General features: G+C 53.5%; 7 protein-coding genes across 7 annotated transcripts; 3 read left to right on the top strand and 4 right to left on the bottom strand.

The window, feature by feature from the left end:
* Nucleotides 1-4: 4 nt before the first annotated feature.
* On the top strand, nt 5-1,057 carry J4E93_008081 (uncharacterized protein; the record flags this gene model as incomplete). The annotated part of the gene is made up of 2 exons (XM_049345983.1): nt 5-82; nt 146-1,057. 2 exons carry the CDS (start codon nt 5-7, stop codon nt 1,055-1,057), a joined length of 990 nt encoding a protein of 329 aa, XP_049196916.1.
* Nucleotides 1,058-1,182: 125 nt separating this feature from the next.
* On the bottom strand, nt 1,183-3,663 carry J4E93_008080 (uncharacterized protein; the record flags this gene model as incomplete). The annotated part of the gene is made up of 1 exon (XM_049345982.1): nt 1,183-3,663. One exon carries the CDS (start codon nt 3,661-3,663, stop codon nt 1,183-1,185), a length of 2,481 nt encoding a protein of 826 aa, XP_049196915.1.
* A 1,115-nt stretch (nt 3,664-4,778) lies between these two features.
* J4E93_008079 (uncharacterized protein) lies at nt 4,779-6,489 on the bottom strand (the record flags this gene model as incomplete). The annotated part of the gene is made up of 2 exons (XM_049345981.1): nt 4,779-5,442; nt 5,507-6,489. 2 exons carry the CDS (start codon nt 6,487-6,489, stop codon nt 4,779-4,781), a joined length of 1,647 nt encoding a protein of 548 aa, XP_049196914.1.
* Nucleotides 6,490-7,637: 1,148 nt separating this feature from the next.
* J4E93_008078 (uncharacterized protein) lies at nt 7,638-10,804 on the bottom strand (the record flags this gene model as incomplete). The annotated part of the gene is made up of 5 exons (XM_049345980.1): nt 7,638-8,620; nt 8,685-9,351; nt 9,402-9,652; nt 9,841-10,602; nt 10,756-10,804. 5 exons carry the CDS (start codon nt 10,802-10,804, stop codon nt 7,638-7,640), a joined length of 2,712 nt encoding a protein of 903 aa, XP_049196913.1.
* A 630-nt stretch (nt 10,805-11,434) lies between these two features.
* J4E93_008077 (uncharacterized protein) lies at nt 11,435-12,355 on the top strand (the record flags this gene model as incomplete). Its single annotated transcript, XM_049345979.1, has 1 exon — nt 11,435-12,355. The coding sequence occupies one exon, from the start codon at nt 11,435-11,437 to the stop codon at nt 12,353-12,355; it is 921 nt and encodes a 306-aa protein (XP_049196912.1).
* Nucleotides 12,356-12,830: 475 nt separating this feature from the next.
* On the top strand, nt 12,831-16,323 carry J4E93_008076 (uncharacterized protein; the record flags this gene model as incomplete). The annotated part of the gene is made up of 2 exons (XM_049345978.1): nt 12,831-13,453; nt 13,500-16,323. The coding sequence occupies 2 exons, from the start codon at nt 12,831-12,833 to the stop codon at nt 16,321-16,323; spliced, it is 3,447 nt and encodes a 1,148-aa protein (XP_049196911.1).
* A 3,775-nt stretch (nt 16,324-20,098) lies between these two features.
* J4E93_008075 (uncharacterized protein) lies at nt 20,099-23,497 on the bottom strand (the record flags this gene model as incomplete). Its single annotated transcript, XM_049345977.1, has 1 exon — nt 20,099-23,497. One exon carries the CDS (start codon nt 23,495-23,497, stop codon nt 20,099-20,101), a length of 3,399 nt encoding a protein of 1,132 aa, XP_049196910.1.
* Between the last annotated feature and the right edge of the window lie 1,528 nt (nt 23,498-25,025).

Below are 25,025 nucleotides of genomic sequence, written 5' to 3'. Positions count from 1 at the left end.
AACGATGTCGGCACCAACGTTACTAGAAGGCTTTCCCAGTGCAGCTCCCTCCGCTCCATTCAAGAAACTCCGGTACGCAGACGTACGCGCCCACCCATTCCCGTGTTGACGCGACTTGGCTGAACCAACACGTCGATATATCCAGGTCGCCGTAACCGCAACTGCCAAAGAGTTCGCCGGCATCTGCCGGGGCAAACAATACCATGAGCCAGACTTCGAAGCTGTGCTCGACCGTGCACTAGCCGCCGGAGTAGAAAAAGTCATGCTGACAGGCATGTACGCATCCGACGCGTCTTTCAATCTCGGCATAGCGCGAAAACGACCGGAGCAATGCAGAGTCACAATCGGTGTTCACCCATACCATGCCGTCGAAGCAGACGAAGGTGGAGAAGAATACTACAAGGGCTTGTCTGACAGCATCACGACGACCATGAAAGAAGAGCCCCACCTCCTAGCCGCTTTCGGAGAGCTTGGCCTCGACTACGACAAGCTGGCCGAAGCCCCCAAAGACGTTCAGATACGCGTGTTCAAGCGCCAGCTCGATATGATTGTGAGCGCGGGATGGAAGCTACCCCTCTTCCTCCACTGTCGCGCCGCGTTCGAAGACTTCGTTGCTATACTCGAACCCTACATGGATCGGCTGCCTTTACGATCCGGCCTAGTCCACTCTTTCGTCGGTACGACCGTGCAGATGCAGAGCTTGATCGATATGGGCCTGCATGTTAGTGTTAACAATTTCGCTTTCCGAGATCGCGATAGCTTGGATATGATCAGGCATGTGCCGTCGGATAAGCTGCAGATTGAAACAGATGCCCCTTGGGGTGATATTCAAGCGTCTAGTGAAGTCGCAAAAGCGTATTTGAAGAACGCGACGAAGTGGTCCTGGGGAAGTAAGAAGAAGGATAAGTTCAGTATGGGCGATATGGTGAAGGAGAGGAATGAGAGTTGCAATATGGAGAAGGTGGCGTTGGTTGTTGCGGGGATTAAGGGTGTTGGTATTGAGGAGGTTGCGGATTGTGCGTGGAGGAATAGTGTAGAAATGTTCTTTTCGCGTTAGGGAAAGCGTATTCATCACTTCAATTCTCACGTCTCGACGGCATTAAGTGAAGAGTTTTCGATGAACTGCGATGGTAAGAACCTAAAATGATGAAGCCTTGACATTCCCGCCAAACTATGAATCCTCTACTTCGTGCCATTCGTGCCATTTGTACCGTTCCCGTTTGTCACCGACCCATTCGTCAGTCGTCCGTTCGTCTTAATCCCATTCGACCTCGTCCCATTCACCGCATTCTTCTTCGCCCTCGGTACCTCCACAAGCACCTTATACGTCTTCCCAGCCGTAACATTCTTGACAACGCATCCCTCCACCTCTTCCCCATCAACCACAACCTTGACATCCTTAACATCCCCCCTCTTGATCTTCACATCAAACACCGCACCCCTAAACTCCCTCCTCACCTTCATCTCCTCCCAATCACTCGGCATCTTCGGCGCAATCTTCAGACCCTCCCTTACACCCCTCAACCCACACAGCCCCTCAATAAAACACCTATACACCCAACTCACAGTCCCCGTATTGAACAACTGACTCGAGCGACCAGCCGTGCGGTCAAGATGCTTAATCCCATACCCGCCACGGTAGTAATTAGGAATGAAAATAGGGAGTTGGCCCCGGCGGATCAAGTCTTCCTCATCAGGACCGGGGATCATAGCGCGCAGCGTAGCATACGCGCGGTCGACTTCATCGATGCCGTAAAGGGCCCAGGCGTAAAACGCAGCGGCGTGGTTATACACGGAACCGTTCTCGCCTTGACCGGGATATTTCTGCGTTACGCGACCGACGTCTTCGCGCATGGCGGTGAAGGGCGGGCCGAACATGACGACGCCGTAGGGTGTTGTGAGTTGCTCGTCGACCTGAGGCAGGATTTTCGAGATCTGCTCTGAGGAGGCTGCGCCGCCGAGGATGGACCATGCTTGTGGGTTTAGCCAGATACGACCTTCTTTGTCGTCTTTGATGCCGAACGTTACGTTGTCGTCTGTGATGCCGCGGGCAAACCAGTCGCCGTCCCAGAGATGCTCGTTAGCTGATTCGTTGACTTTTTCAGCGCCGGTACGGTATTTCTTCGCGACCTCAGGTTTGTCGGCGTCTTCGCAGATTTGCGCCCATAGATTCACGGCGTAGGCGGTTGCGACGGTGAGCCAGCCTGACACACCGACGCCTTTGGGACCGACCATGTTCATCGGGTCGCACCAGTCGCCCTGCGCGATGTAGGAGAGTCCGCGGTCGTCTCGCGCGTTTGATGAAAGGAGCCAGTCCATGGCGCGGCTGAAACGCTCGAAGACTGTGAATGTGTCGCCGTACATGCTGGTCACCTTTTCGTCTAGCAGTGCGTAGTCGCCGGTTTCGCTGAGGTAGATCTCGAGGGCGATGGGGAGCCAGACGCAGTGGTCGGTGTGAGGGATTTGGTTGATGTACTTCAGTACCGCTCCCTTGGCTAGTAGAATACCGTCTGGCATCGAGCCGTTCTTCTCTTGCTGACCGACCGCTGTCGTGATGGCTTTGCGCGCTACTTCCGGCTTGATGAAGCTCATGCCCATGTTATCTTGGAGGTAGTTTCGCGTTTGCGGATCGGTCGTCAGTCTGTTTACGTCGCCGTGGTAGTACAATTGTCGGGGCAGCCAGTTGTTGACCAGGTTGTCGAGATCTTTGTCCGGAGTCTCGAGACGTACGCAACCGCTGCCACGCTGGATGTAGTCTTCGTAATCTTTGGCGGCCTTCGCGAACGCCATCTTGTTGAGGTATTTCTTGCGCATGTCGAGAATCTCGGCTTCGTCGTATGCAGGACCGAAAAGGAACCTGTACTCTTTGCTCTCATTCTCGCCCAGATCGGCCCAATACTGAACGACTGCGGTCGGAGTTTCGTAACGGGCGTCGCTATTCGAAAGCTGTGACTCTTTCAGTGCCGATGGCGCTTGTAGGCCTCCTTCGCCTTCGAAAGCTTCTTGCTTCGCTTCCCATGATACTGGTGTAGTTTCGCAGAGGAAGTAGGTCTTGTCCTTCAGATACTTGGTCTTTGGGTAGTCTTCCGCTTTTTGATACGGAGTCTTACAGCTCCCCACCACGCCCCCCACGTTCGTATTCCACTCCGCCTCTTGGTTCATCCATGACATGTAGCCCAGTGGGAAGTAGGGATAGATACTCAGATTGCGCTTGCGACCCGAGATGTTGGTCACTTTGATGCTCCAAAGTTCAGCCACATCGTCGGTTGGTAGCAAGAAGGTCATCTCGACACGAATACCGGACTTCTCCACAAGCCATCTGATGTCGCTTTTGCCTACATCGAAGGTGAAGCGATCCAACTTTGCCCTTACCGGCTCATACGGCGCCGAGAAGATCTCGCCGTTCTCCTCATCCTTGATGTATACGAACCGGCCCGGGTGGTGAGCATAGTAGTTTTGCTCCGGTTGCATAAAGGTCTTCGCTTCGAGGTTGGGCGCGTAGGCATATTTCGCGGGCTCGGGTTGCATGTATTGAGCAGTTGCAAAACCACGACATGTGACCTGAATCATCATACGTTGGTTCCAAAGGAATGCACCCGCTTTGGGCATCTCCGTGGGGCTTGTGAGCTCATAGCGCTCGCCATTTTGGGTAGGTTGTATCATGGTGGGAATGTGAACAAGGATAGTACCTGTGATCTCCGCGGGAAACTTTTATACCACGACGGGATGGTTGGTTATACAGGGACGTGACGGCCGACATGGCTTAGGAGGCGTAGCTTACTGTGTTTAGTGACACTGCACAAGTCAATTGGAACGCGGGACCAATGCGGAATCGAAACGCGTGACAGGCACAAAGTCTTAGCGTTTCTGCTGGTTTAGTCTACAGCAGGAGTGTCAAACTCGATGCTCGTGGACAAGATTGCTAGCAAGGCAAACGAAGGTCGTCGATACTCCAATGAGAAGAAGCAGCAAGAGCGCAAGCTTAGGATGACCTTGAAAACGAAAGTCCGACCAGCGTGCAAATCGTGAAAAGGACGACGAGGGATTTTCGCACGTCAGTCATCTGTTCCTCCATGGTTCATATAAGGTACACAGCACAATAAGCCGCACCGCGTGGGGCTAAGCGAATGGCGGTGTGGGGTTCAGGCTGAAAGGGTACAACGTAAGCGCGGAGACGGTTGCCCGGACCGCAACGCCTTTAGCCAGCCGTGAGGCAATACTGCGTGTCCCAACATGTCGAAAACTCAACGATCTTCGCATCGTCAATATGCGCACACGATCCGGATTGCGCAATCCGAGCAACCGATTAGTGTGGGACAGCGGCGAAGATAACGGAAAGTGTATGGTGGCGTATGCGCCGATGTGCCGAAAGCAGTGTGTCAGCTGTTCGCAAGATTGTGTGATCACGGGTAACAAGGAAGACTGTACCGTGCCGGCGCCGAAATCCGTTGTATCCACAGCCACTGACATTGATTGTGACCAAGACTCGCTACCGGTTCCCCCATCCTGGGTAAGCCCAGTGCTGCAGCCCTGCAGCAGATGTTGGGTATCGTGAAGTGTCAATTTGTTGTTGGTTGTAATTGGTACGTTCGAAATATTGGGTGATGCAGTCAGACTGGCGAAAAAAGCAAAAAGCGGGAAGGGTGGGGTGCATTACCATGACGAGCGCTCAAAACACTATCGCAACACTGAACATGATACAAGCTCTCCATACCAGCCTCGACGAACTCAAAGCCGAGGTACCGTTTGTCCACTGGCGTAGGACTCTTCTCAGCAGTCTACAACGCCGCACCCTTTTCAGCCGAACTCTGTTCAGTAGCTTCATCCTGTGAAGTTGCTTTGCCCGATGTCTTCGTAATTTTGACATACTTCCCGGTCTCGGGGAATGCTTTCTTTGTGACGACTGGAATCGGCTCTTTGTCCCACCACGACGGAAGAGCTGGGACACTTGTCCGCCAGAACCGCGCGGTTCCATCGCCATCGACACTGAGGTATACATCCTGTTCTTCCTTGTCTCGGAACATACCGCATAGACTGCCCGTAATATAACTAGCCATCGTGCCAGCAGGTCGCCAGAACAGCTCTTTCGCGTTGCTTTCAGTGTCGTAGATCAGGCTCGACCCTTCGCTCGACTCGATACCCAGTAATCGACCTTCATTCATCCATAGAACAGCTTGGATCTCAGTCACACTCAGTCGTTCGTTGCCCTCGATGCTGAAATGCTGAAGTATCTTGCCATTGGGACCATCCAAGGGGTTCCAGACATATGCTTCTTTACCAGCGCAAAGCGCAATCTCTGGCCGCGTTGGATGCCAGTCAAAGTACCGGCACCAGCGGGAGAATTTCTCTGGCATGACTGCTACCTTTCGCCCGTCAGAGACATCGTGAACCTGCACCACTGAGCCACTCTTAGTGCTCCAGACGATGAGCTTTGAGTCTGGCCTATAGGTTGGTAAGCTGAGTTAGTATCTGTCTGATGTGTAGTATGTACTGGAGGAGTGCTTACGAGAATGCGCCGGCCCAACTTTGACCACCTGATTTGTCTGTAGTCCAAATGAGAGCCCCAGTCGAGACGGAATACATGCGTAGCGAGCCATCCCAAGACACGGTGGCAACACACTCCATGTCCGGGCTCATAGCTGACCACATGATGGCATCCGTGTGTCCAGTAAGGCGATGCATCTCTTTACCTGCTTCGACATCATAGATGACGACGAGCGGCAAGTCTTCTGCTGGACGCATGCCGCTTTGAGTCGTACGGTTGTTCGAACGGTACAGCATCAGTCTGCCGTCCTTGCTGAAGCATTTAGACCCGAAACCGCCCAATGCCGCATTATCAATGATGGTGTTGTGGCGCCTGCTATGGTCGGCGGCTACGTGACTGAGCGCTTTCACGAACTCTGTATGAAGCGAGGACGCATCGATGAACTCCTTGGTCCATTCGTGGTTTGCTGCAAGTTCGGGGGCAATTGCATCGATAGCTTTCGTAGCCCAGACGGAGGGATCAATCGGCTCTTCTTTGTCGAGTGTGCGTCCGTTTTGGTCGAGATCCCAAAGAATGAGCTGATCGGTCGTACGCCCGCGACGCTGGGTCTCATCGAGGACGGAGCTCACCAGGGTGTAGCCAGGCCTCGGAGTCCCTGCACCGGAGGTTTGCTCGATTTCTGCATGACTTTGTCCATTGGTATCAGAAGGCCTGAACGCCACCGATCCAGCTCCTTCGAGGACCTCGCACAGCTGTCGGGTCTGAATGTTGTATATCAAGATTCGCCCCACGTTACTGCTGATGGCCAGCAACTTCTTATCAGAGCTCACAGCGGTATCGTAACTTCGGTATGTAATCTCGGATTGTTGTGGCAGATCGGCGCTGAAGTTGATAACATCGCGCGTTTGCGACCACTCCTTTGGGTGACCAGAGGCATATTGAGCGGGGATACCAGCACGTTCAAAATCTTTCGCCGGCTTGAAAGGGAAGGCATACTCCTCCATGAAGGTTTCGCGCGTATAGCATTGCATATTGACGATGAAAGTTGACAGATGAAGTTGTGCGAGTCCGTGTTCTCTTGTTGAAGATGGCTGCCTAGCCATGCGAAGCGGGCATGGATCGGCAGATGACGTGAAGGTGCGCGGAAACCAATCATGACTGAGAACTAACAAGTTCAGGCCGTGGGGACCTAATCCGGTATTACGCATAACGGTGGTGTAGCCTGCGACGACCACATGTTAGGCAACCAGAAGACCTGCGGAACCGCAAATAACGGCATGTTGCCGGGAAGGAGAGAAGAAAATGTATGAGCTGAAACGAAACGTCAATCCCACCTATGCCGTGCGCCCATCGATGCTCAACTGCTCCGAAGATCAGGAACAAAGAGGATGCAGCAGCAGGGTAAAGCCGCCAGATAGGCTCACTGCCTCAACATCACCGACGAGCTGTCACTGCCGAGCAGATCAAACCCATCGGGACGCATCAGCATTACTCTCGGGCGCTGCCTTTGTTCAGCAGCCATTCATCTGGAGATGGAGGGAGAGCCCCGGCTACTGAACCCACAAACGCAGTCCGAAGACCGCGAATGCGAAGCGCCCGTTGACGTCAACTTTGTCAAAATAAATGGTAGGTAGACCGAACAGACGATGCCCATGAAGCAGCGCGCCGGTTTGCGAACAAGGCCTGTGATCTATAGTCCATCATTCGTGACGCGATGTCAATAGTCTTAGCTAGGTCCGTCGCGTCAAGACGCGTCCGTCGCGCGTGATTGCGACAGCGAAGTTACATTGTTGTCGAGGGTAACTGAGTGCATCAAATATCGTAGCGGCGAGCGAATGCGACACAATATACGGTCATCGTTAATTACGTTTGCGGTTGTGTTGACAGGGTCGCGATGTAAGGTGGCTGGTGGCAAGGTTCTTCGCAGCATGAGAGACGCCGTTTGGGAAAGGCTTGGCGATCAGCATGGCCGCTAGGCTCCTTTGGACATAGCGCCCATCCACCTCCAGGGCTTCGATATAGACCTGCCCTCACATGGGCATCAGACAAGATGACTATCCCGCCAATATTATACACAGTATGCATTCAACAGATCTTGTAGTTTGCTCAGCTCCTTCAACCCCTCACCCACCACCAACACCACCACCACCACCTACGCCCCATCCTCCTCACTATCCGTGAACCGCTCACTATCCTCATCCCACAACTCCCGATCCACCTCCCCATGATGCGGCCCCGCATAGGTCGGGTACCGATGCCCCAAAAACTTCCTCCTCTTACACCTCGGACAATCAGCACAAGGATCATCGTCCTCGTCATCCGATACCAAAGTGTGATCCTGAATGCGATAATACTTATCATCCTCAGGATCGTAGAAGCGCGTCATGCTTTCCGTCTTCTTCTTTATCTCTGCTTCCTTCGCTTCATTCAAATCACGGCCGGCATTGGCAACGCTTTGGACGACGTTCGAGTATACGAATTTCTCCTTGGCCAGTTCGGGCCAGTTTTTGTAGAAGTCGAGGAAAAGAAGGTGGTCTTGGCCGCCGAAGACGGAGGTGACGAAGGTTTTGTTTTCTTTGGCGAGGCGGGCGAGGCAGACTTCGCCGCCGTGAGTTACGCAGTCATCAAGCATTCTGGGGTCTTTGTCGAATATACCGAGGGCGGTTTGGGGTTCTGGCTGGACTTCCATGATGACTTTTTGGATGGCGTCGTGTGCTTTTCGCAAAGGAGATGCAAACGCTTTGTCGTCTTTTGCTATGCAGCCCCAGTGCTCCTCGTCGGCGGCGGCGCCTTCCAGAATATAGATACCCATCCGCGGATCTTGGCTCCACTTGTTGTCCCAGGAGGGGTCAGTGGAGAGGGAGCGTTCGAGGTGGTGCCAAACTTTTGCGCATTGGTCTTGCAAAGCTTGCCAGCTGAAGTAGAGGTCCATGGCATCGCCTTCTAGCCAGAGAATAAGGTCGCGGAGGAGGGCGGTAGGACCGTTGTCGTTTGCGGAGTGCTCTTCAATGTATGGGCGCCAGCGACGGCTTGCTAGTGTCCACCATACCTGATCGCGCGAACTGTTAAACTTTTTGGCTAGGCGGACCAGCTCTGTTTCCGATCGAAGGGTGTTATTGAGTTGTCTAACTTTATCTGTTTTCGTGTATCGAGCGTCAGTGTCTTTCTGACAAGCTGGTCACGTTAAGTGTGTACGTACCGTCAACAGCTGCGTCGGTAGTTGCCCATCCAAAACTTCGCTCCAGGAAGATCGGAGCCAGGATACTGGGTTCTTGTAACCAACGGCCGTCTCTTAGCTTCCGCATTTCCTTCAGCGTTTTGGAAGCCTTCTTTCCTCGTGGCTCACGGGCTGCATCGGATGCAGTCCGTCCTACCATTAGATAGACCTTGCGAAGGCACTCACCGAGAGTCTGGGGGGCACCACCGAAGAAAAGCCTCGTTTCGTCTTGCTGGTGGATGAGGTATTCCATATCCGGCCATACAGGGCTTTCAGGATGCAATAGCTTGGTAGCAACGTATAAGTGTGTCATCATGCAAATCTGACCCAACGCGCGTTCTAGCTGATAACCTGAGGTGTTGAGTTGCAGATAAGCGTCGTACATCAAAAGTCCACATCGGATCGGATTGGGCTTCAGGGTTTCGCATGGATCATCCGCGACTGCTTTGGTATAGGTAAGGTCCGTGGCCATGTCCTTTCGAATATCCGCTGCATATCCTTCAGTCGGGAAGGGTTGTATCCAGCTACGCTCCAGCGCCTCTTTCATGGCCACCTCCCGATCTACGCGCACATTCAGCTCATCGAACGGATCGTGCAGATGGTCTTTAGTTAGAATGTCTTGTATGTCGAGCAGTATCTGTATTCCAAACTACCCGTATATCAGTATATTATGCGCTTTGTGTCTTCATAAGCACTTACAGTAGTCCAAATAGGGATCTGGCGATGTTTGAACATATGCGCCATACCGCGAGATACTTCGTCCATGGCGATTGTCTCGTCATGGCGCGAAGTAGTGTGTCGGAACATCCGCGCCAGTTCAAGCGTGCGGTAGGTATCCTTGTGGACGCCACCGACTGGATTAAAGGCAGATTTCGAAACGATGGGAATATCCGTTCTAGGCTTCTTCGAAGTCCTAACCGCATCCAGGTAGTATTTTAGGCCGGCGTAGACTGGCCACATACACCAGTAAACTTGTGAGCACGCATGAGAGCCAGGCATCATAAGGCCACTGGGGAACAGGAAGTCCACAAGATCGGATGGGCCGATCATGTCCGGATGCTGACTGATCAACAAAAGAGCTGGTAGTACTGCGAAGTGTCAACGGCTGTGATATCGAAAGGTTCAATCTATAACTTACCCCATACGGGGAAATCCTTCTGGGGGTACTTCTTTGGGCGTACAAGCGTTAGATCAAATTCAGACTCAGCGTGCCGCACCAAGTCGATAGCTGTGTTCGCGATGAGAGAAGCGTTCACCAAGTCGACTTTGCCATCCTTGTATGAAAACCAGACTTCCTGAACAATGTCGCGAAGCTCATGCATGTTGGTAATGAACGACTGGATAGCGAAGAAGAACTCGGATTCGATTTCCGACTCGTCTTGCTGAATTTCAACAGGGTTCACAGGAGGTAGCGATTCTATCGAGTCATCTGGTCTGGGGGCAGGCTCCTCCTCAAGCTCATCCTCAGGCTCAGCCTCTTCAGCAGCATTCTCAGGGTCCACCGAGAGACTGGAGAAAGTATTCTTCATCTCTCGCAGGGAATCAACGTCGGACTTTTGACTTGGCTCCTTTCTTTGAGCACGAGGCACCGACTCCTTCACCAGCGGCTGAAGGATATCAGCAGCATTTCTAAGAATGTCGACGAAGTGAGCATGGGTCTGATTGCTCTCGTCTAGGACCGTGTCGCTATGCGATTGTTTGAACCAAGTTGCCGCTTTTTCTCGAGCCTGGATGGCACGATCGAACAGTTTGCTGAGCGCTCCGGGGACCTCGACCTTGGGAACTTTCTTCGCAATGGCTTCTGCCATGGGCACAAACTCGCCGACATTGATGCGATAGGTATCTGCAGGGGTATTCGCGGAAGCAGCAGCAGCTTTTTGGGCTTCTTTCCTCGCCTTGCCTTTGAGTCGTTTAGCTGGCTGCGGAGTTGACTGTGGAGGAGCTAGACAGCTACTGCGCTGGTAGCCCACTTTCTCGGCGGTTGCTGCTAGCCATCCTGCGATGTATTCTGGATGTGTTAATTGAGGAAGGTCCAATCAGGCAGTCGACCAACCTGTGTCCTTCTTATATTGCCTGTAGTTCGACGAAAAGAATGAAGCCATGGTGTGACAGATGGAAATGGCCACCAATGGATTATGGGTTGATACCTGATCTAGGCCGATGGAATAATGTATTGGGCTAAAGAGATGAAGATCTGGCGGTTTGACAAGCTATGCAAAGCTACTGAAGAGTTATCAGTGGATGAGTCGCAGAGCCCATGCGCCGCCCTCCGCCACAACAAAGTCAGCGCGATGGAGATTGTTTGCCTGGGGTTGATGCAGATGCAGATGCAAACACCTGAAAGTCGCATTTTGGCCATTGTCACGGATGCGCAGGGCTTCCAGGTTCCCCGCCAGCTCAGACCATCGTGAAGAGCCAATGGGAAGGTGGCGCGAGATCCACTTGGACGCTTTCCGAGGGGATTGCCGCTCTTGTGAGCGTGTCATCGAAGCAGCACTATAATGTGAGTTTGTACATGTCTGGCAGAGCCCTTGTCGAAAACAACCGTGGGGACTGGATGTGAAGTTCCGGAAAGAGAGCGTGACTGTGGCGTTATTGGGGATGCAGGAGGTTGTGGTGTTGGTGTTGTACGAGGGCAGGGGTGAGAGCCATGACGTGCCGGACGCGAGAAGAGCTCCCCGCGCGCTTTGAGCTCAGCGCATCGGTGAAGCATCGCAACCACAATGGCTGACATGGCATCGCGAATCGCGTCAGTAAGAGGTTTGTTACCTGATCTCGAATCAGCGCTGCATTCATTTACCTCGTCTCCTGCCAAGTTCCGCGTCGTACGGACAGTCAACGACACGCCAACACAGCCCAAGACACTATACATCCTCGACTCTTCCTTCAACCCACCCTCCATTGCACATCTCACCCTCGCGACATCAGCCCTGAAGCAGTCGACGTCCCTAGAGAAGAGTCCGTATCGGCTGTTACTGCTGTTCAGCACCCACAATGCGGACAAGGCACCGAGTCCGGCAAGCTTCGTGCAGCGCATCGCCCTCATGACCGTGTTTGCCGAGGACCTGTCGCGAAGCTTGAAGAGCGCGTCGCCTTCGATGAATGATGACGTTTCCAACGTGTCGATAGACATTGGCCTAACCAAGGAACCATACTACAGTGACAAGTCGGTTGCTATAGCCGAGACCACACCACCATTCTACGCGTCGCGACCCATTCATATCCACCTCGTCGGCTACGACACCTTGATCCGCTTCTGCAACCCCAAATACTACCCCAAGTACGACCCACCGCTTTCGGCCCTCAAGCCCTTCTTCGATGCCGGCCACAAGCTGCGCGTGACCCAGCGACCGACGGACCCAAGCGATGAGTCGTCCAACGAATTTGGTACAACGGAGGAGCAGGAGAAATACCTGCAGAACCTGAAAGACGGCAACCAGGAGAAGGCTGGCTTCGAGCCTGCTTGGAGCAACAACATCGACATGGTGCAAGCCGAGGAAGGCGTTGGTATAAGCTCTACCAGAGTGAGAAAGGCAGCCAACGCGGGAGACTGGGACACAGTGGGCAAGTTGTGTACTGAAGGCGTCGCCGCTTGGATCAAAGATCAGGGCTTATACAGCGAGGACGCTAGCGGCAAGAAGATGATGGGCTGAAATGCAACCACGTACATGGCAAGTGCAACGGTGATGCATATTCGAGTCTCTCAGACGCAACACCAGAGGACATGCATATCGCGACCAAGCGCCGCTTCGGGTGCATCAGATTTGTGTTGTATGTTTGGATAGCCACTGCATTGGGAAGTCGCCATGAACGGCATATGACACGCTCCTTCCACACCATATGAGGCCACAACATAGATGCAGCCGCGACTGCCCAACCCATCCAGCATCTCACGCCATTATGTTTAGTCTTCGTCATCGAAACTACTTCCCATACGTTACCATGTCTTCTGCAACCATTGGCACTTCCGCAAGCTCATGTTGGCATCGAAAGGCTGCTTGTTTCCACCCCTCTTTCCCAGCTTCTGACCTTGGGCAAGCACTCCACGTGCAGTGACGCGGACGTCAACAAACCAGCAAATTTCCATGTGCAGCCACCCACTCATCCTTCCTTCACCACCTCGCCATCATGGCGACCAAGCTGTGCTGTACGGCCGAACAGGACGATCGTTCAGATTCGCCCGAGCTACCCAACGCCCGCGTCAGTCAGCCTACACCGGTGAACAGGCCACTCTTACCCAAAGATGCTAGCTCACCCAATTCACGCTTCACGAGTGCCCGTTCGGAAGACCTCCATGAGCTACATGAGATCTTCCACAACGCTCGCGACCCTCACGAAGACCGAGCTATGCCAATGCGGACGCTTCGTGCACGATTCAGCCGTCCTTCGATGCATAGCATCCGCAGTCTACACAAGATGACGAGTATGCGTTCACTGATCAGACGCAAGTTTTCGAAGGAGCTTCCTAAGAAAGCTCCGACCGTTTCATCACCACATCTGCAGCCGAAGCAGAGGAACATCACACCGGCTGCCGGCACTGTCGTGAAGCAGCTGAAAGATGGAACGAATCAGCAGCTTCAGATTACCAAAGATGACCTACGCAAGGATCTACTCAGCGACAAGAAGCCTGATGAGGGCGGTTATGATTCAGATGCTGAGGCACTTGACGAAATCGCAAACAACATTGGCAAGAAGTCACCTATCAAGCGTGCAAGCATCCACAGCATCGATTGGACTACCACTACCGGAAGGTTAGATGTCGTGAGCTCGTTGTCACGTCGTACTAACAATGGCCAGCAAAACAACACCAGACTCGTCGAAAAGAGACCGTATTAGCGGCGAGCTCAACGATGACCTTCCTCCCTACAGTATCAACAAGCCACAGGCCGGTCCTTTCTCCCACCGCTTCAGTCAAGTGTTCAGCACGCCCAATCTGCGATCAGATACGCCTGGTGGAAAGGACAACAGAGTGAGACGCTCGCACTCCGCTACGTCCATGGGCTTACCGAAGCCTTCTCCCCTCTCACCATTACGACTTCCAAGCCTTACCGACCACGACTCCGCTGGCATACCATGGTCTGAGATAATGCATAAGAGTCTCCGTCTTTCGCAGTTTCCTGTGCCTCCACGCCATATCAGCCCACAAGCATCTGTAACCACTTTCAACAACGACGGCCATAAGCGGCACCAGAAACGAAGCAGCTCCGCTTCGGTATCGTCGTACCGAGCCCTTGGACCGAATCCTTCTCCTTCTGCTCGCCTCATTGAGATCCGCGTTCAACAGCCCACTTCCACTGCAACTCCAAGGCCGTCTACATCCATCAGAGGCACTCTCCGTGGAGATTCACCGCGAAAAGCACGGGGAGGGGCACACAACGGCGAGGACGACGACGACGATGACAACCCACGTCGATCTGTACATCTATACAGTATGCGCATTTCACATCATCTACGCTCCGGATCTCTTCTCTCATGGGATCAACTTGCCGATGCACCAGAGCTTCCAACTCCACCTCGCGTATTCCGTGAACGTACTGTCTCAGACCAAAGTCGGACTTCCCCACTGAATAAGCAACTAGCCCGCCATGACCGGCAATCATCCAGCTCAGGCTTTGCCAGCTCGAAGGTTCCGAGTAGATGGGGTAGGGTCTTGCCGAACGATCTTGACACCCGACCTGATGTTGCCTCTTCCATCTACTCGAGTCGGCCCCAAAGCCCACCCGACAGTTTTGGAGGATCGGTAACAACTCTACCGCGTACTGATACTGAGAATCGCCCGGTCAGCATTTCGTCTGCCGACATACGACGGCCTCGACGTTCTGCTTCCTTTCCTACAGACAACGAAGACACACCAAGACCAGCTAAACGACATGGTCTTACCAACCTCGCAACTGTCACTGGTCAAGCGATCGAGCCTACGCTTCTTGCACCACCGGCGCCGCTAGCACGCAAGAACAGTGTTGCTGATACCAAGACCTCAAAATTCCGGGAAGAGTTCAGCCCATCTCCGCCCAAGAAGAAGATGACACAGTCGGCGTCCATCATCAAGTTCTTGAACCCGAAGCGCCTAAGTCTGCGCAGTCAGAGTGAAGCGAACCTCCAGTCTGAAGCTTCTGCCTCCTCCGCCGTCGCGCTTGCTGCTGTGGATGGTCCATCCGATACGCTGGAGCTCCCTGTTAATCATGGACGTCGTCAGTCACGGTCATTGATAAGCATGCAGGCCGAACAGGACGCGCTTGGAAAGAACAAAGGCGCCAATCAAACATGGGATCGCGCTCTGCAAGCGCACCAAGACGAGAAAGCATCTCTTTATCTTCCCAAGAACAGGGATCTTGCTGTCCATGCGAGCCCTTTCCGCGAGCGCAGCGGCAGCGTTTCCGTTAGACGCATCAGTGTCGAAGGCCTAGATCCAGCTAGTCGAGCTGATGATGGGTCTAGCACACGGGTATCGACATTGGATCCCCATGCCGAAACACCTGGTGAAGAGCGCTCCGAAGGGCTGTTCAAGATGGTGTCTCGTCGCAGTGCTATGGTGGGGCGTGATGATGTTAGCGTTGGACAAGAAGTGGCAAATGCATTTGAGCGGCAAGGCGACAGCACGGATGTCGTCGGGGCCTGGGGTCGCTACCCTTCGCACACGCGCCATGACCGTACTGCCTCTGCAGGAAAGGCCGACAACGTCCAGCCTCGCGACTTCGCACTCGAGGCAGCGATCAAGTTTGCTTCAGCAACGGATGACGAGGACTTGATCGACCCTACAGAGAGAAGACCCTCTACCCCGCTCCTGCCTGGCGAGAAAAAGAAGAAAAAGAAGGTTGGCAGTGGTCGTGTAGCGAAGAGCAACTCGATGACTTTCGGCAAGACCCTCATGAAGAACTACACCAAGATGTTCGGGAGTCAGAGCACAGAGTTTCGCAGGCATGGTAGAGGACATCGCAGTTCCATTGCATCTGGCGGCATTCTTGAGCACCCTGAGCTCGAGCTCTTGCCTGATGTGTGGGCGGGTGAGGCTCACAGAGACGTTGACACGTACATCCCGGATGATGAGCAGTCTGTGCTGAGGCAAGAAACCTTGAAGAAGACGACTAAATCTAGGAGCAACCTACGAGCGGAGGATTCCATGGCAACACTCCGTCCACGCCGCAACTCTTCTGCGCCCAATCTCAACGAGATGTCGTTCGGCGATGGCGCAGCTGATGCGCAGCACCGAAACGATCGAGCACGTGTCTGGTCTACCTACTACGAAAACTGCGTCGATGCATACCCCCGTCTGAGCATGGACACGAACCGAGTTCTCGAGGACTTTGGTCGTCCGAATCGGCACTCATTCGATAGCCGGCAGGTGTCCGTGCACTCGCGCAGTTTGCCTACTCATCTGCGCAAACACACGCGCAACGCTAGCCAGATGAGTCAGATGAGCAATGGAAGCCGGGCCAGGAGCTTCGGCTCATTGGGTCAAGATGACAGCGCTTTCGAGGAGCGGAGCTTGGTCAGCGTTAGGCGAAGCACCATGGATCTGATTTCCAAGTTCAAACAGCAGGAAGCTACGGAGCATGAGAGGATCTTGTCCTTCAGCAGAATGGACAGTGGAAAAGCGCGGGCAAGTGTGGCCGCTCAGTGAGGTGGGTCAAATTCGCGTCACGTCGTAATGTCTAATATTTGCTCCTCAAGTCCGCCAGCGCGACGAATGTATCGTTAGTGTCAGCATAGGTCAGTCCGTAGCATTTACTCGTCATACTTGGTTCATCTCTCGTTGTGTTGTCATCGCCCTTGAGGTTGGTTGTGCAATGCTCGAATTTCCATTGGCCGCGTATTTGTCCAACCAAGGTATTCATTCGCGTGTACTAGAGTCACGACCCACTTCCACTTCTATAGCCAGTGGCAATGTCTCGATATCCAAAACATCTATTAATTCATAACAACTCAGTGGCTCGTGCGGCGAGGACCTCGGGCTAGCGATTTGTTCCTACGGTTGCTGTGGGAAATTCCTGCCGTGGGCTTTCGGGGTACTTGTCCGAACATACGAACTCTGGTAGCAGGTGTTGTATTCGGTCAAGGCCGCTGGACATTTTTACACTGTTTTTGTCTATAAGACTAGATATCCCCCTACCTATCTACCTTTGAGGGATAACCATCGCACACTGACTAAAGCATCAAGCCAACTATTACACGCTCGCTCGACAACCACCACCCAAGATCAAATATCACGCACCCGCTCGCCTGATACATACGACCAATCGAGTCACATTCGCACTGCCATCACACACTCAGTGGACTATATAGGGTCAACCCACGTACATTCACGCCGCCATCACACACTCAACTGACTACACATCGGCTCAACTACTACACACGATCAGGCAATACATAGGTTTACCTACTACATACATCCACCACTAGTACAAACGCGCCTGCACGCCACACCCAGGCTCATACATCACACTCGCATTCAAGTAACCAATTCTTGGAATCTACGCCAGACTCCTACACAAGATGTCTTTCCAAACAGTATGGACTGGAATAGACGCAGTAGTAATGCCTTTCCAACCCCTACCTACAACCCCTACAGTCCAGGGCATGAACGACAACTATTTGAGGAATGTGGGGCCATAACTCGAGGTGCAGAATGGAGGGGATGATCAAGGGGAAGAGACGGAGAGTGCGTATGAGGGGGACGAAGATGTGGAGATGGATGAGGAAGAGGAGGTAGAGGAAGAGATGGAAGTCTCACCACCACCAGAAGTAGAAGTGGAGGTGGAAGTGGAGGTAGAAGTTGCAGCAAAGGAGAAGAAATCTCCCAAACTGATTATCCCAGTGAGGATTTGGAACGAGGTCAAGGTTGGAGGCAAGGTTGGTGTACGAGGCGTACAAGACGCTCGAAATCCCAAGGTGGATTCTCCGAAGCGCAAACGCGTTTCTCTTGTCTTGACTCACGAGGCGGAGGTGAGGGAGGGAGAGGCGCAAGAGCAGCAAGCAGAAGCGCAAGGCGTAGAAAGAGGCCGAAGGAAGCGGACAAAGACGTTCAAAGCCTCTCAAAACGAAGAGATTTCACGCGAGAAGACGAGTGGAGCTTCGCGGTCACGTGGGCATAAGGGTCCGGGGTCGGGATCTAGACCTGCTACGCGCGCCGCTGCTACTACCGCTCCGCGTTCGCGTGGAAGTGAGAACGCTCTACTATCGACTTCCGCCTTAGCGCTAGAAACCGCCGCCCTCGCCCTCGCCCTCCGCGCGGCCCCTTCCTCCTCCTCCTCCTCCTCATCCCCACCCACCGTCCCCTCCCCACCCCTCACACCGCCCACACCGCCCACACCCCCACCCAACGAAGGCCCCCGCGCAGCATGGCACCGCCTCTTCCCGCACCACCCCTCGTTCTCAGCCTACTACCACATCGGCGAATGGCGCGAATTAATGGTTTGGAAAGAAGCCAAAGGCTGGATCAAACGGGCCGCAGATGATCCGTGGGAGAAGCCGGTGTGGAGGAAACCGGGTTGGAATCCGAGGCATGAGGATCATGAGGTGTTGTGGGAGGGGAGTGTGAGGAGGATGGTGGGGGAGAGGGGGTGGACGTATGAGGGGAGGGAGAGGGGGGTGGTGGAGGAGGTTAGGGCGGCGGAGAGGGGTTGGGGTGTAGGGGGGTGGGAGGGGTGAGGGTTTGGAAGGGGGGCGAGGAAGGGTTTATTGATTTAGGAGGATGAGGGGGGCTATGATGGTTATGGTGGCTGTACACCATACTACTATGAAAAACCACGACGGCTCTGACGTTACTTCTTCGCTTCCCGGTGTAGTCTTTTCGACTCTTTGTCTCCATCTAGCGAACCACCATGTATGCTCGTTTCCGACATTTTTCGCTGAACTCATCCAAATCTTTATGTACTCGCTTTCTGTATCATCCCCATCTCCATCTGACTCAACGATGTCGTCATCACTCTCGTAATCACTGCTATCATCGACATCATCCGCATGGTATCTTCGTTTTTCGTTGGAACTCCACGCATTTATCACACTTCCCGGTTGAATTCTGGCATCCCAGTCTCCACTCCCAATCGGCATGTCCTCGTTCACGTCCCATAGCTCGCCGATGACGATGCCGTCGTGTGCCAGTTCGTGTATCAGGGTGTTGACATTGATCCATCGGGAGTAAAGACGGTAGTCGAGGAGTTTCGTGGTTGTGCCGTCTCCGAAAATAAATGTCAAATGGATAGGTAATGGTACTTTTGGCACCGTGAGGCGTATTGAATGACTCTCCTTTCCTCCTAGTAGGTGAATTCCGATGCCGGAATCGATTCGAGGAAGTAACATGCTCAAGTATTCTATCTCGTGCGCCTCCTCTCTTGATCCATCGCTGATAAGACACCGTAGTATCCAATTTGTGCTGAAGTGATAGCACCCTTCGAGCCAGGTAATGGGTATCGATTCGCGTCGTGTAGCCAGACTTCTCAATTCACTGTCGGTATCGTCTTGAGAGCGGGTTTCTCCATCGAGTTTCGTTCTGAGATCGTTTCTTCCGTTCGATATCTGGAGTGTGAGCATAGTTGGAATGCGCACTCATACCCGAAGATGACTTTCTGGCGCCCATGTCTGCCCTTCATAACCCTCATCATAGCGCTTGCCAGCTCTTCTACCCGCATAACGGCCTTGGATGAGACTACTTGAGCAACCGCATGTCAAGAACAAAGACTCTCATTCGTCATCCCGATATCTCCCGCACAGATACTGTATATCCATCCAACACAAGCGCTCAACCCCACATGGCATGGACACAGGTTCCATGTACCCCACGGCGTTCCCATATTGCGAGAGGAGATCAGAAGTCGAGATGAATCGGATGATGCGGAAGCGTAACACCAAACCCAAGAAACCTACATCCTGGAGATGACAGGCTTTGATGATGTGGATTCGGTCACACCAAACCCACCTTTCCCGACACTCCCTGAACAACTGAACAAAGCAGCTCATCAACACATGTCACGCACGGCGCTAGCCAAGTTACACCCGTTGGCCCTCCCACTCACTGACAGACGGGTCGACGGGAGGGTGCCCTCGAATTTACGTCAAGGGATTCAACACATGTCGGTGATGGTACGTGGATAAATAATTTTACCCGCATGGTTCTTAGCTACTGGTAATCTTTTGACGAGGGTTATGATTGGAACGAGATCTTGCAAGATTAATGATCAGTGTGAATATGAAGTCATTTCTACATCCTAACTACATCGCTTCGTCTTCGTCTAAAAACGACCGCGGAGCACGTGAATACTAAATCGTGCTACATCACCGTGCAAAACCAAGGATATCTATCATACATCGCATCGCGACATACATCCCAAACGCCAATCGCTATACCCTAGATCATCAAAAAAGAAACTCGTACAACCGAAAGCCCATCATCTCCATCATCACTCCCTCTCCTTCTCTTTGCCCTTACCAAGCGGACTAATCCCCGCCCCACTGCCCAATCTCGCACTCCTAATACTCGTCTGTCTCGCCAGACTAGCCTCACTCGCCTTACCCCTAACTTTCAAGCTCTTAATAGAATTCGACGGACTGGGTCTAGGACTCATCCTCGGACTACCCCCTCTACTCCCACTACTACTCATCTGTTCAAACCTGCCCGCCAGATCCTTCACCCTCGTCGGCGACTCCTTCCCATTCCCGTTATCATCTCCAGCATCGCGAGGAGGAACATCACTCAATATACTCGCGCCATCGATATCCGCGTTGACGACGCGGAGTTTGGACTTGGGAACGGTAAACATGACTTGCACGACGCGACGCTCGACCGCGGCTTCGACGTCCCAGTCTGCTTCGCTGGCGGGGGTACAGGGCCGCTCTCTTTCGTCTCCTCTATCGTGTGATGGCGGTACGCCTAGTTGGTCTGGCGAGATGGGTGTACGCGGGGTAGGCAACCTCTCCTCGCTGTTAATCGTAACGAGGAGATTGCTGCCACGTTCGCGCCACTCTTGACGCGCGCGTTCACGCTCAAGTATGGCGATATCCTCAGGCGCGCCCCAGTCATCGCCTGCGGTACGGCGCCACGCAGGATCTTGTTCTTCTTCTAGCCAGTCCTGTTTGCCGCGGCGGTTGCGCCAGAAGCTTGCGTCGGAGGCGGCGCGTTGGGGCGTTGAATTTGTAGTCGCAGTAGCAGGAAGGGATTTTCTGTTGATGGAGCGGGGAGAGGGGTCGACGGGGGAGGTTGGATCGTCTCTGTAGGGTTCGTGGTATGTGGGTGCTGTTGTGAGGGAGCGTGTGCGTTCGGCGCTGGAGACGGAGCGTGTTAGTACTCTGCGGACGCTGCCTAGCCAGCTCATTCTGCGCTCTCTGGTTGCAGGGCGAGGAGCCGATGATAGGTCTAGTGCGAAGGATGTTGCTGGTGTGGCTGTGGCTGCGCGACTGTTGCTGCGGTCTGAGTCGCGGTGAGTCGTTGAACCGGATGAACTGGTGTCGGGCCTGGATCGCTCTGGGTTTCCGCCAAGGAGTATCTCGCCTTCTGCTTGTAGACGTGAAAACGATGATTGTGCGGTGCGGAATGAGTCGACATCCTGCTCTCCTTGTAGGCTACTGAAGGACTGCGTTCGCGGGTCTTCTGGTGAATGTCGGCCAGCCTTTTCATGAGTAGGACTTGTATCAGGCGTCTTGAAAGGGTTGGCACGCATGGCCGTGTTCAACATGGGACCCGAACGCATAGATGCACTGCGCCCAACGCCGCCATTAGATGAAGTCCATGATAGCGTACTCCTCTCACTGAGGTTCGAGCTTGTACGTTCTGAAGTAGACTTGTCAGGCGATAGTCTTCCAGCTGAATTGGTATTGACCTCGTAGCTCTGGTGCTGAGGCGACGGGGATGCCGAATGAAGGGTGTTCCTGTTACGTCCAGGCGACTCCGTGAATGGATCCAAAACTGGAGCGTTATCAAGTATTGCCGACCCAGATCTTTGTCGTGTCTCTGCCATCTCCTGATGCCTGCCCGGTGTATTGTTGTCGTGCGCTGACTCCTCATCAGGCTCCTCTTCCAACTCATCAATGGGATGTATGCTTCCCGGACCACGAGGCCTGCCCATGGCGTACTGAGGTCTACCGCTCAAATTGCGTCGCAGTCCACGCGTTGGACTTGGGACCTCGACCAGCAGTCCAGTTCTTTCCACATCGCCCCGGGTGGTGGCCTTCCATCCTTGTCCACCCTGTGTACCGGCTGGGAAGTAGTAAGGCCCGTTCTGATCGGCAATATAGTCCAGAGCGTCCGTGTTTCCGCCGCGGCTGTCGAAGCTTTGAGGGTAGTCTTCGGCATTGTATCTGTGAGTAGTGTAGGAGATTTCTTGCAGTTGTTTTTCACGGAACTCTCTTCGCTTCTTCATACGCCTTGCATACCACATGTAGAGCGCGAACACTCCACATATCGCAGCCAAACCGATACCAACACCGACACCCAAGCCAGCCTTTTGTCCAGCCGTAGACAACAGGCCGCTACTGGCAGACTCTGACGGCGACTCTTTGATCGGAGGAGTATAATCCGAGATCCAGGTATTCGATGTGACGTTGAGGAAGTATGTCTGCGTGTTTGCTGCTGGCGCGACATCTCTTCGCTGTGTGCCGGATGATGAAATAGAATAGCCTCCGGTAATCATCAGTACACCTCCAGGTAGCATGGCCGCTCCATGGCCATAGATACCACCGTCATTCGGCAGTCCGGTACCAGTAGTAGATGGAACTACCCACTCCCAGTCACCAGCACCACCATAACCATCTGCAACGCTGAGTATAGCGAACTGGGGGTCTGCCGGTGTATTGATGTCGCCCACCCAACCTCCGACTACAATGATCTGCTGGCCATCTGGACTCAGCACAGCGGTATGACCGGAACGAGGATCGATCGAGGTGACGTCTGCTCGAATAGCTAGGTCTGTACGGGTGGTGTCCGGTTGGTCAACGCCGATGAAGGTCCAGCCCTGTTCTGGAAGGGAGAAGAGCGCAATTTGCGACATGTTGATGAAGGCAGCACTGGTGTGACCTCCGATGAGGACGAAGTTTTGCTGTTGTATCTGCGTGCCATCGCTTCGATCGGAGTACGTAGGCGAAAGACCAGTGATGGTGAATCCAGCTTCGGGTATAGGCGGTCCACGGCTGGATGAGACGTCGATGTCGTAGTTGAGTGGCTTGTTCGTATCCTCCGATGGTTGTACGGTGACCATGAAGTTGGAGTAGTTGGCTGCAGATTGCCAGTCGCTCGCAGTCTCGTTCTGATCAGGGCACATGCCACCGAAGAAGTATGCGCCGGTATTCGCAGCCTTTCCTCCGACGATAGACGAGAAGGTCATGCCACCGCTGAGGTAGTTCGCGCCCATGATGGACGTATGCGAACTGTCGACCACCGAGACATCCTGCTTGCTCCAACTGCCCTTGACAACATTCTCTGAGGTATCCGGTACAAAACTCCACAGCTCTCCACCACTCGCACCCAGAGTGCAGTCGCCCGTGTATACCGTAAGGTTGCCGTCGTGGTCGAGAACCGGGGTGAAGGCGCGCGGGGCATTGTCGTCGAGGAAGGGCAGCGTGGCGTACAGTGTGTTGTAGGGCAGGTTCGACGCTTTGACCTGGGACGATAGATCGATGGTGCTCAGTGCGAACTGCGTGGAGGATTGCGACGACGGGCGGAAGACGTAGAGGGTATCATTGTTCTGGAGGAGGCGTGTAGGGTTGTATGGCATCTGGGCTGCGACGGCAGACAGTAGTAGCGAAGTGGACAGGAGTGGTAGCCATTGCATCCGAAGCTCGATAGGCAGCCTTAGTGATATCGACATAGTGGTGGGATGATGCGCGAGGACCTTCACCTCGAGTGCTGGAGATGACGTCCCATGAACCACGACTCTGAGGATGCGGGACAGCGTAACACAGACTCTGGAAAGCGACAGTACAGGTGGAGTTGAAGGTGCGCAGAGGTAAACCAGACAGTGGGCTTAGATCTGCGGGCCATGCACGGGACCGTCTAGAGTCGAGATGGCTGGCGTTCGGGGTTCGTTGCAGGGGCCGCACGGTTTGTTTACGCGACCGCGTAACCTTGGAACAGGATCTTCTGCCTTGCAACTTTAGGCTAGAAGAGCTGCAGCGCCCTATGCAACACAGCTGTATGCTCTTACGACTATACTACACATCAATACGCACACACACATACCCATTGATAGATGAGACCTCCACCACCTCCCCTCCTCCTCCCCTCCTCCTCCCCCACCCACCCATCTCAGATCTGCGGTTCATGCACGGCACCGTCAAGCGTCGAGGTGGCTGGTCTGTCAACAGAGGCCCAGCCCGCAACGCCCTCGACCCTGACCAAAAGCCTTCGACCAAGTTGCGCAACGCGCTATTCTAGCGCTTGTATTTCGGTGCGAGGCGTCCATCGGTCCAATCAGTATTGCATGCCACGATCGGGAGCCGTTCCGAACGCGTCTGGGCCTGATTTGCCCTGATTTACGCACGCCAAGCTGGTTAGTAAACAGGGTCGTTCGGGGCAACGGCTTTTCGTGGCGTGGGAACATCATAGCATGTGAAGATATATGTGGCCCACCCATCGCCGTCTGACTTGAATAACGGATGACTTCTTTTCTGAGGAATTCCTCCGTCGTCGGAGAAACAGTCAAGATCGCGATATTGTTGCGCGACATACCGCATGGCCGCTGGTCATGCGATGGAAGAGAGGAGGTTGGTAGAAGGTCGGCGGTATGACAGCAGGCGCGCAGCCCCCCACCTTCCAAGGTTGCGCCTACCGTTTCCACGCGTTTAAAATCGATGACACTATTGACCTTCCGCTTTTGTTTCAGATACACGACGCATCAGCTGAGATCTATTGAACAATTCGGGCCTTTGGTGGTCGAGGGGTTTTTGGAAGTTGGTGGAGACGCGCAACAGTCGCTGTTATACACAAACTTATAACTTGCACGGCCTATATACACACGTTATATATGCATGACTGGGCACTCTGATTCTATTCATATGCTATAGCAGTGCAATGACCCGTATAGTGACTTATGGATAACACTACTAAATACAATAATGTCGTCGTGATTTTCTGTGCGTACCATAGACGGACGCGTCAACATACTACCACTATTACCACAAATCACGACGATGAATCATTACACACATAGACACCAGTTTGTAGAGCGACACTGACATATTTCCATTCAGCTCATCCCATATCAAGATGAGATCGTCTACTCTACACCGACAGAGCTCTTGCCCCGTCACATGCTATCTTATCTCCCTGCGACAATCGTCGCACATATAGTCCCCAAAATAAGCAAAACGCCAAAGCCAGCCCATTCGCTGCTTGTG

Source organism: Alternaria ventricosa (assembly GCF_023758065.1).
Source record: "Alternaria ventricosa strain BMP 2768 chromosome Unknown scaffold_15, whole genome shotgun sequence".
Lineage (NCBI taxonomy): Eukaryota > Fungi > Ascomycota > Dothideomycetes > Pleosporales > Pleosporaceae > Alternaria > Alternaria ventricosa.
This window is presented reverse-complemented; position numbering and strand designations above follow the sequence as displayed.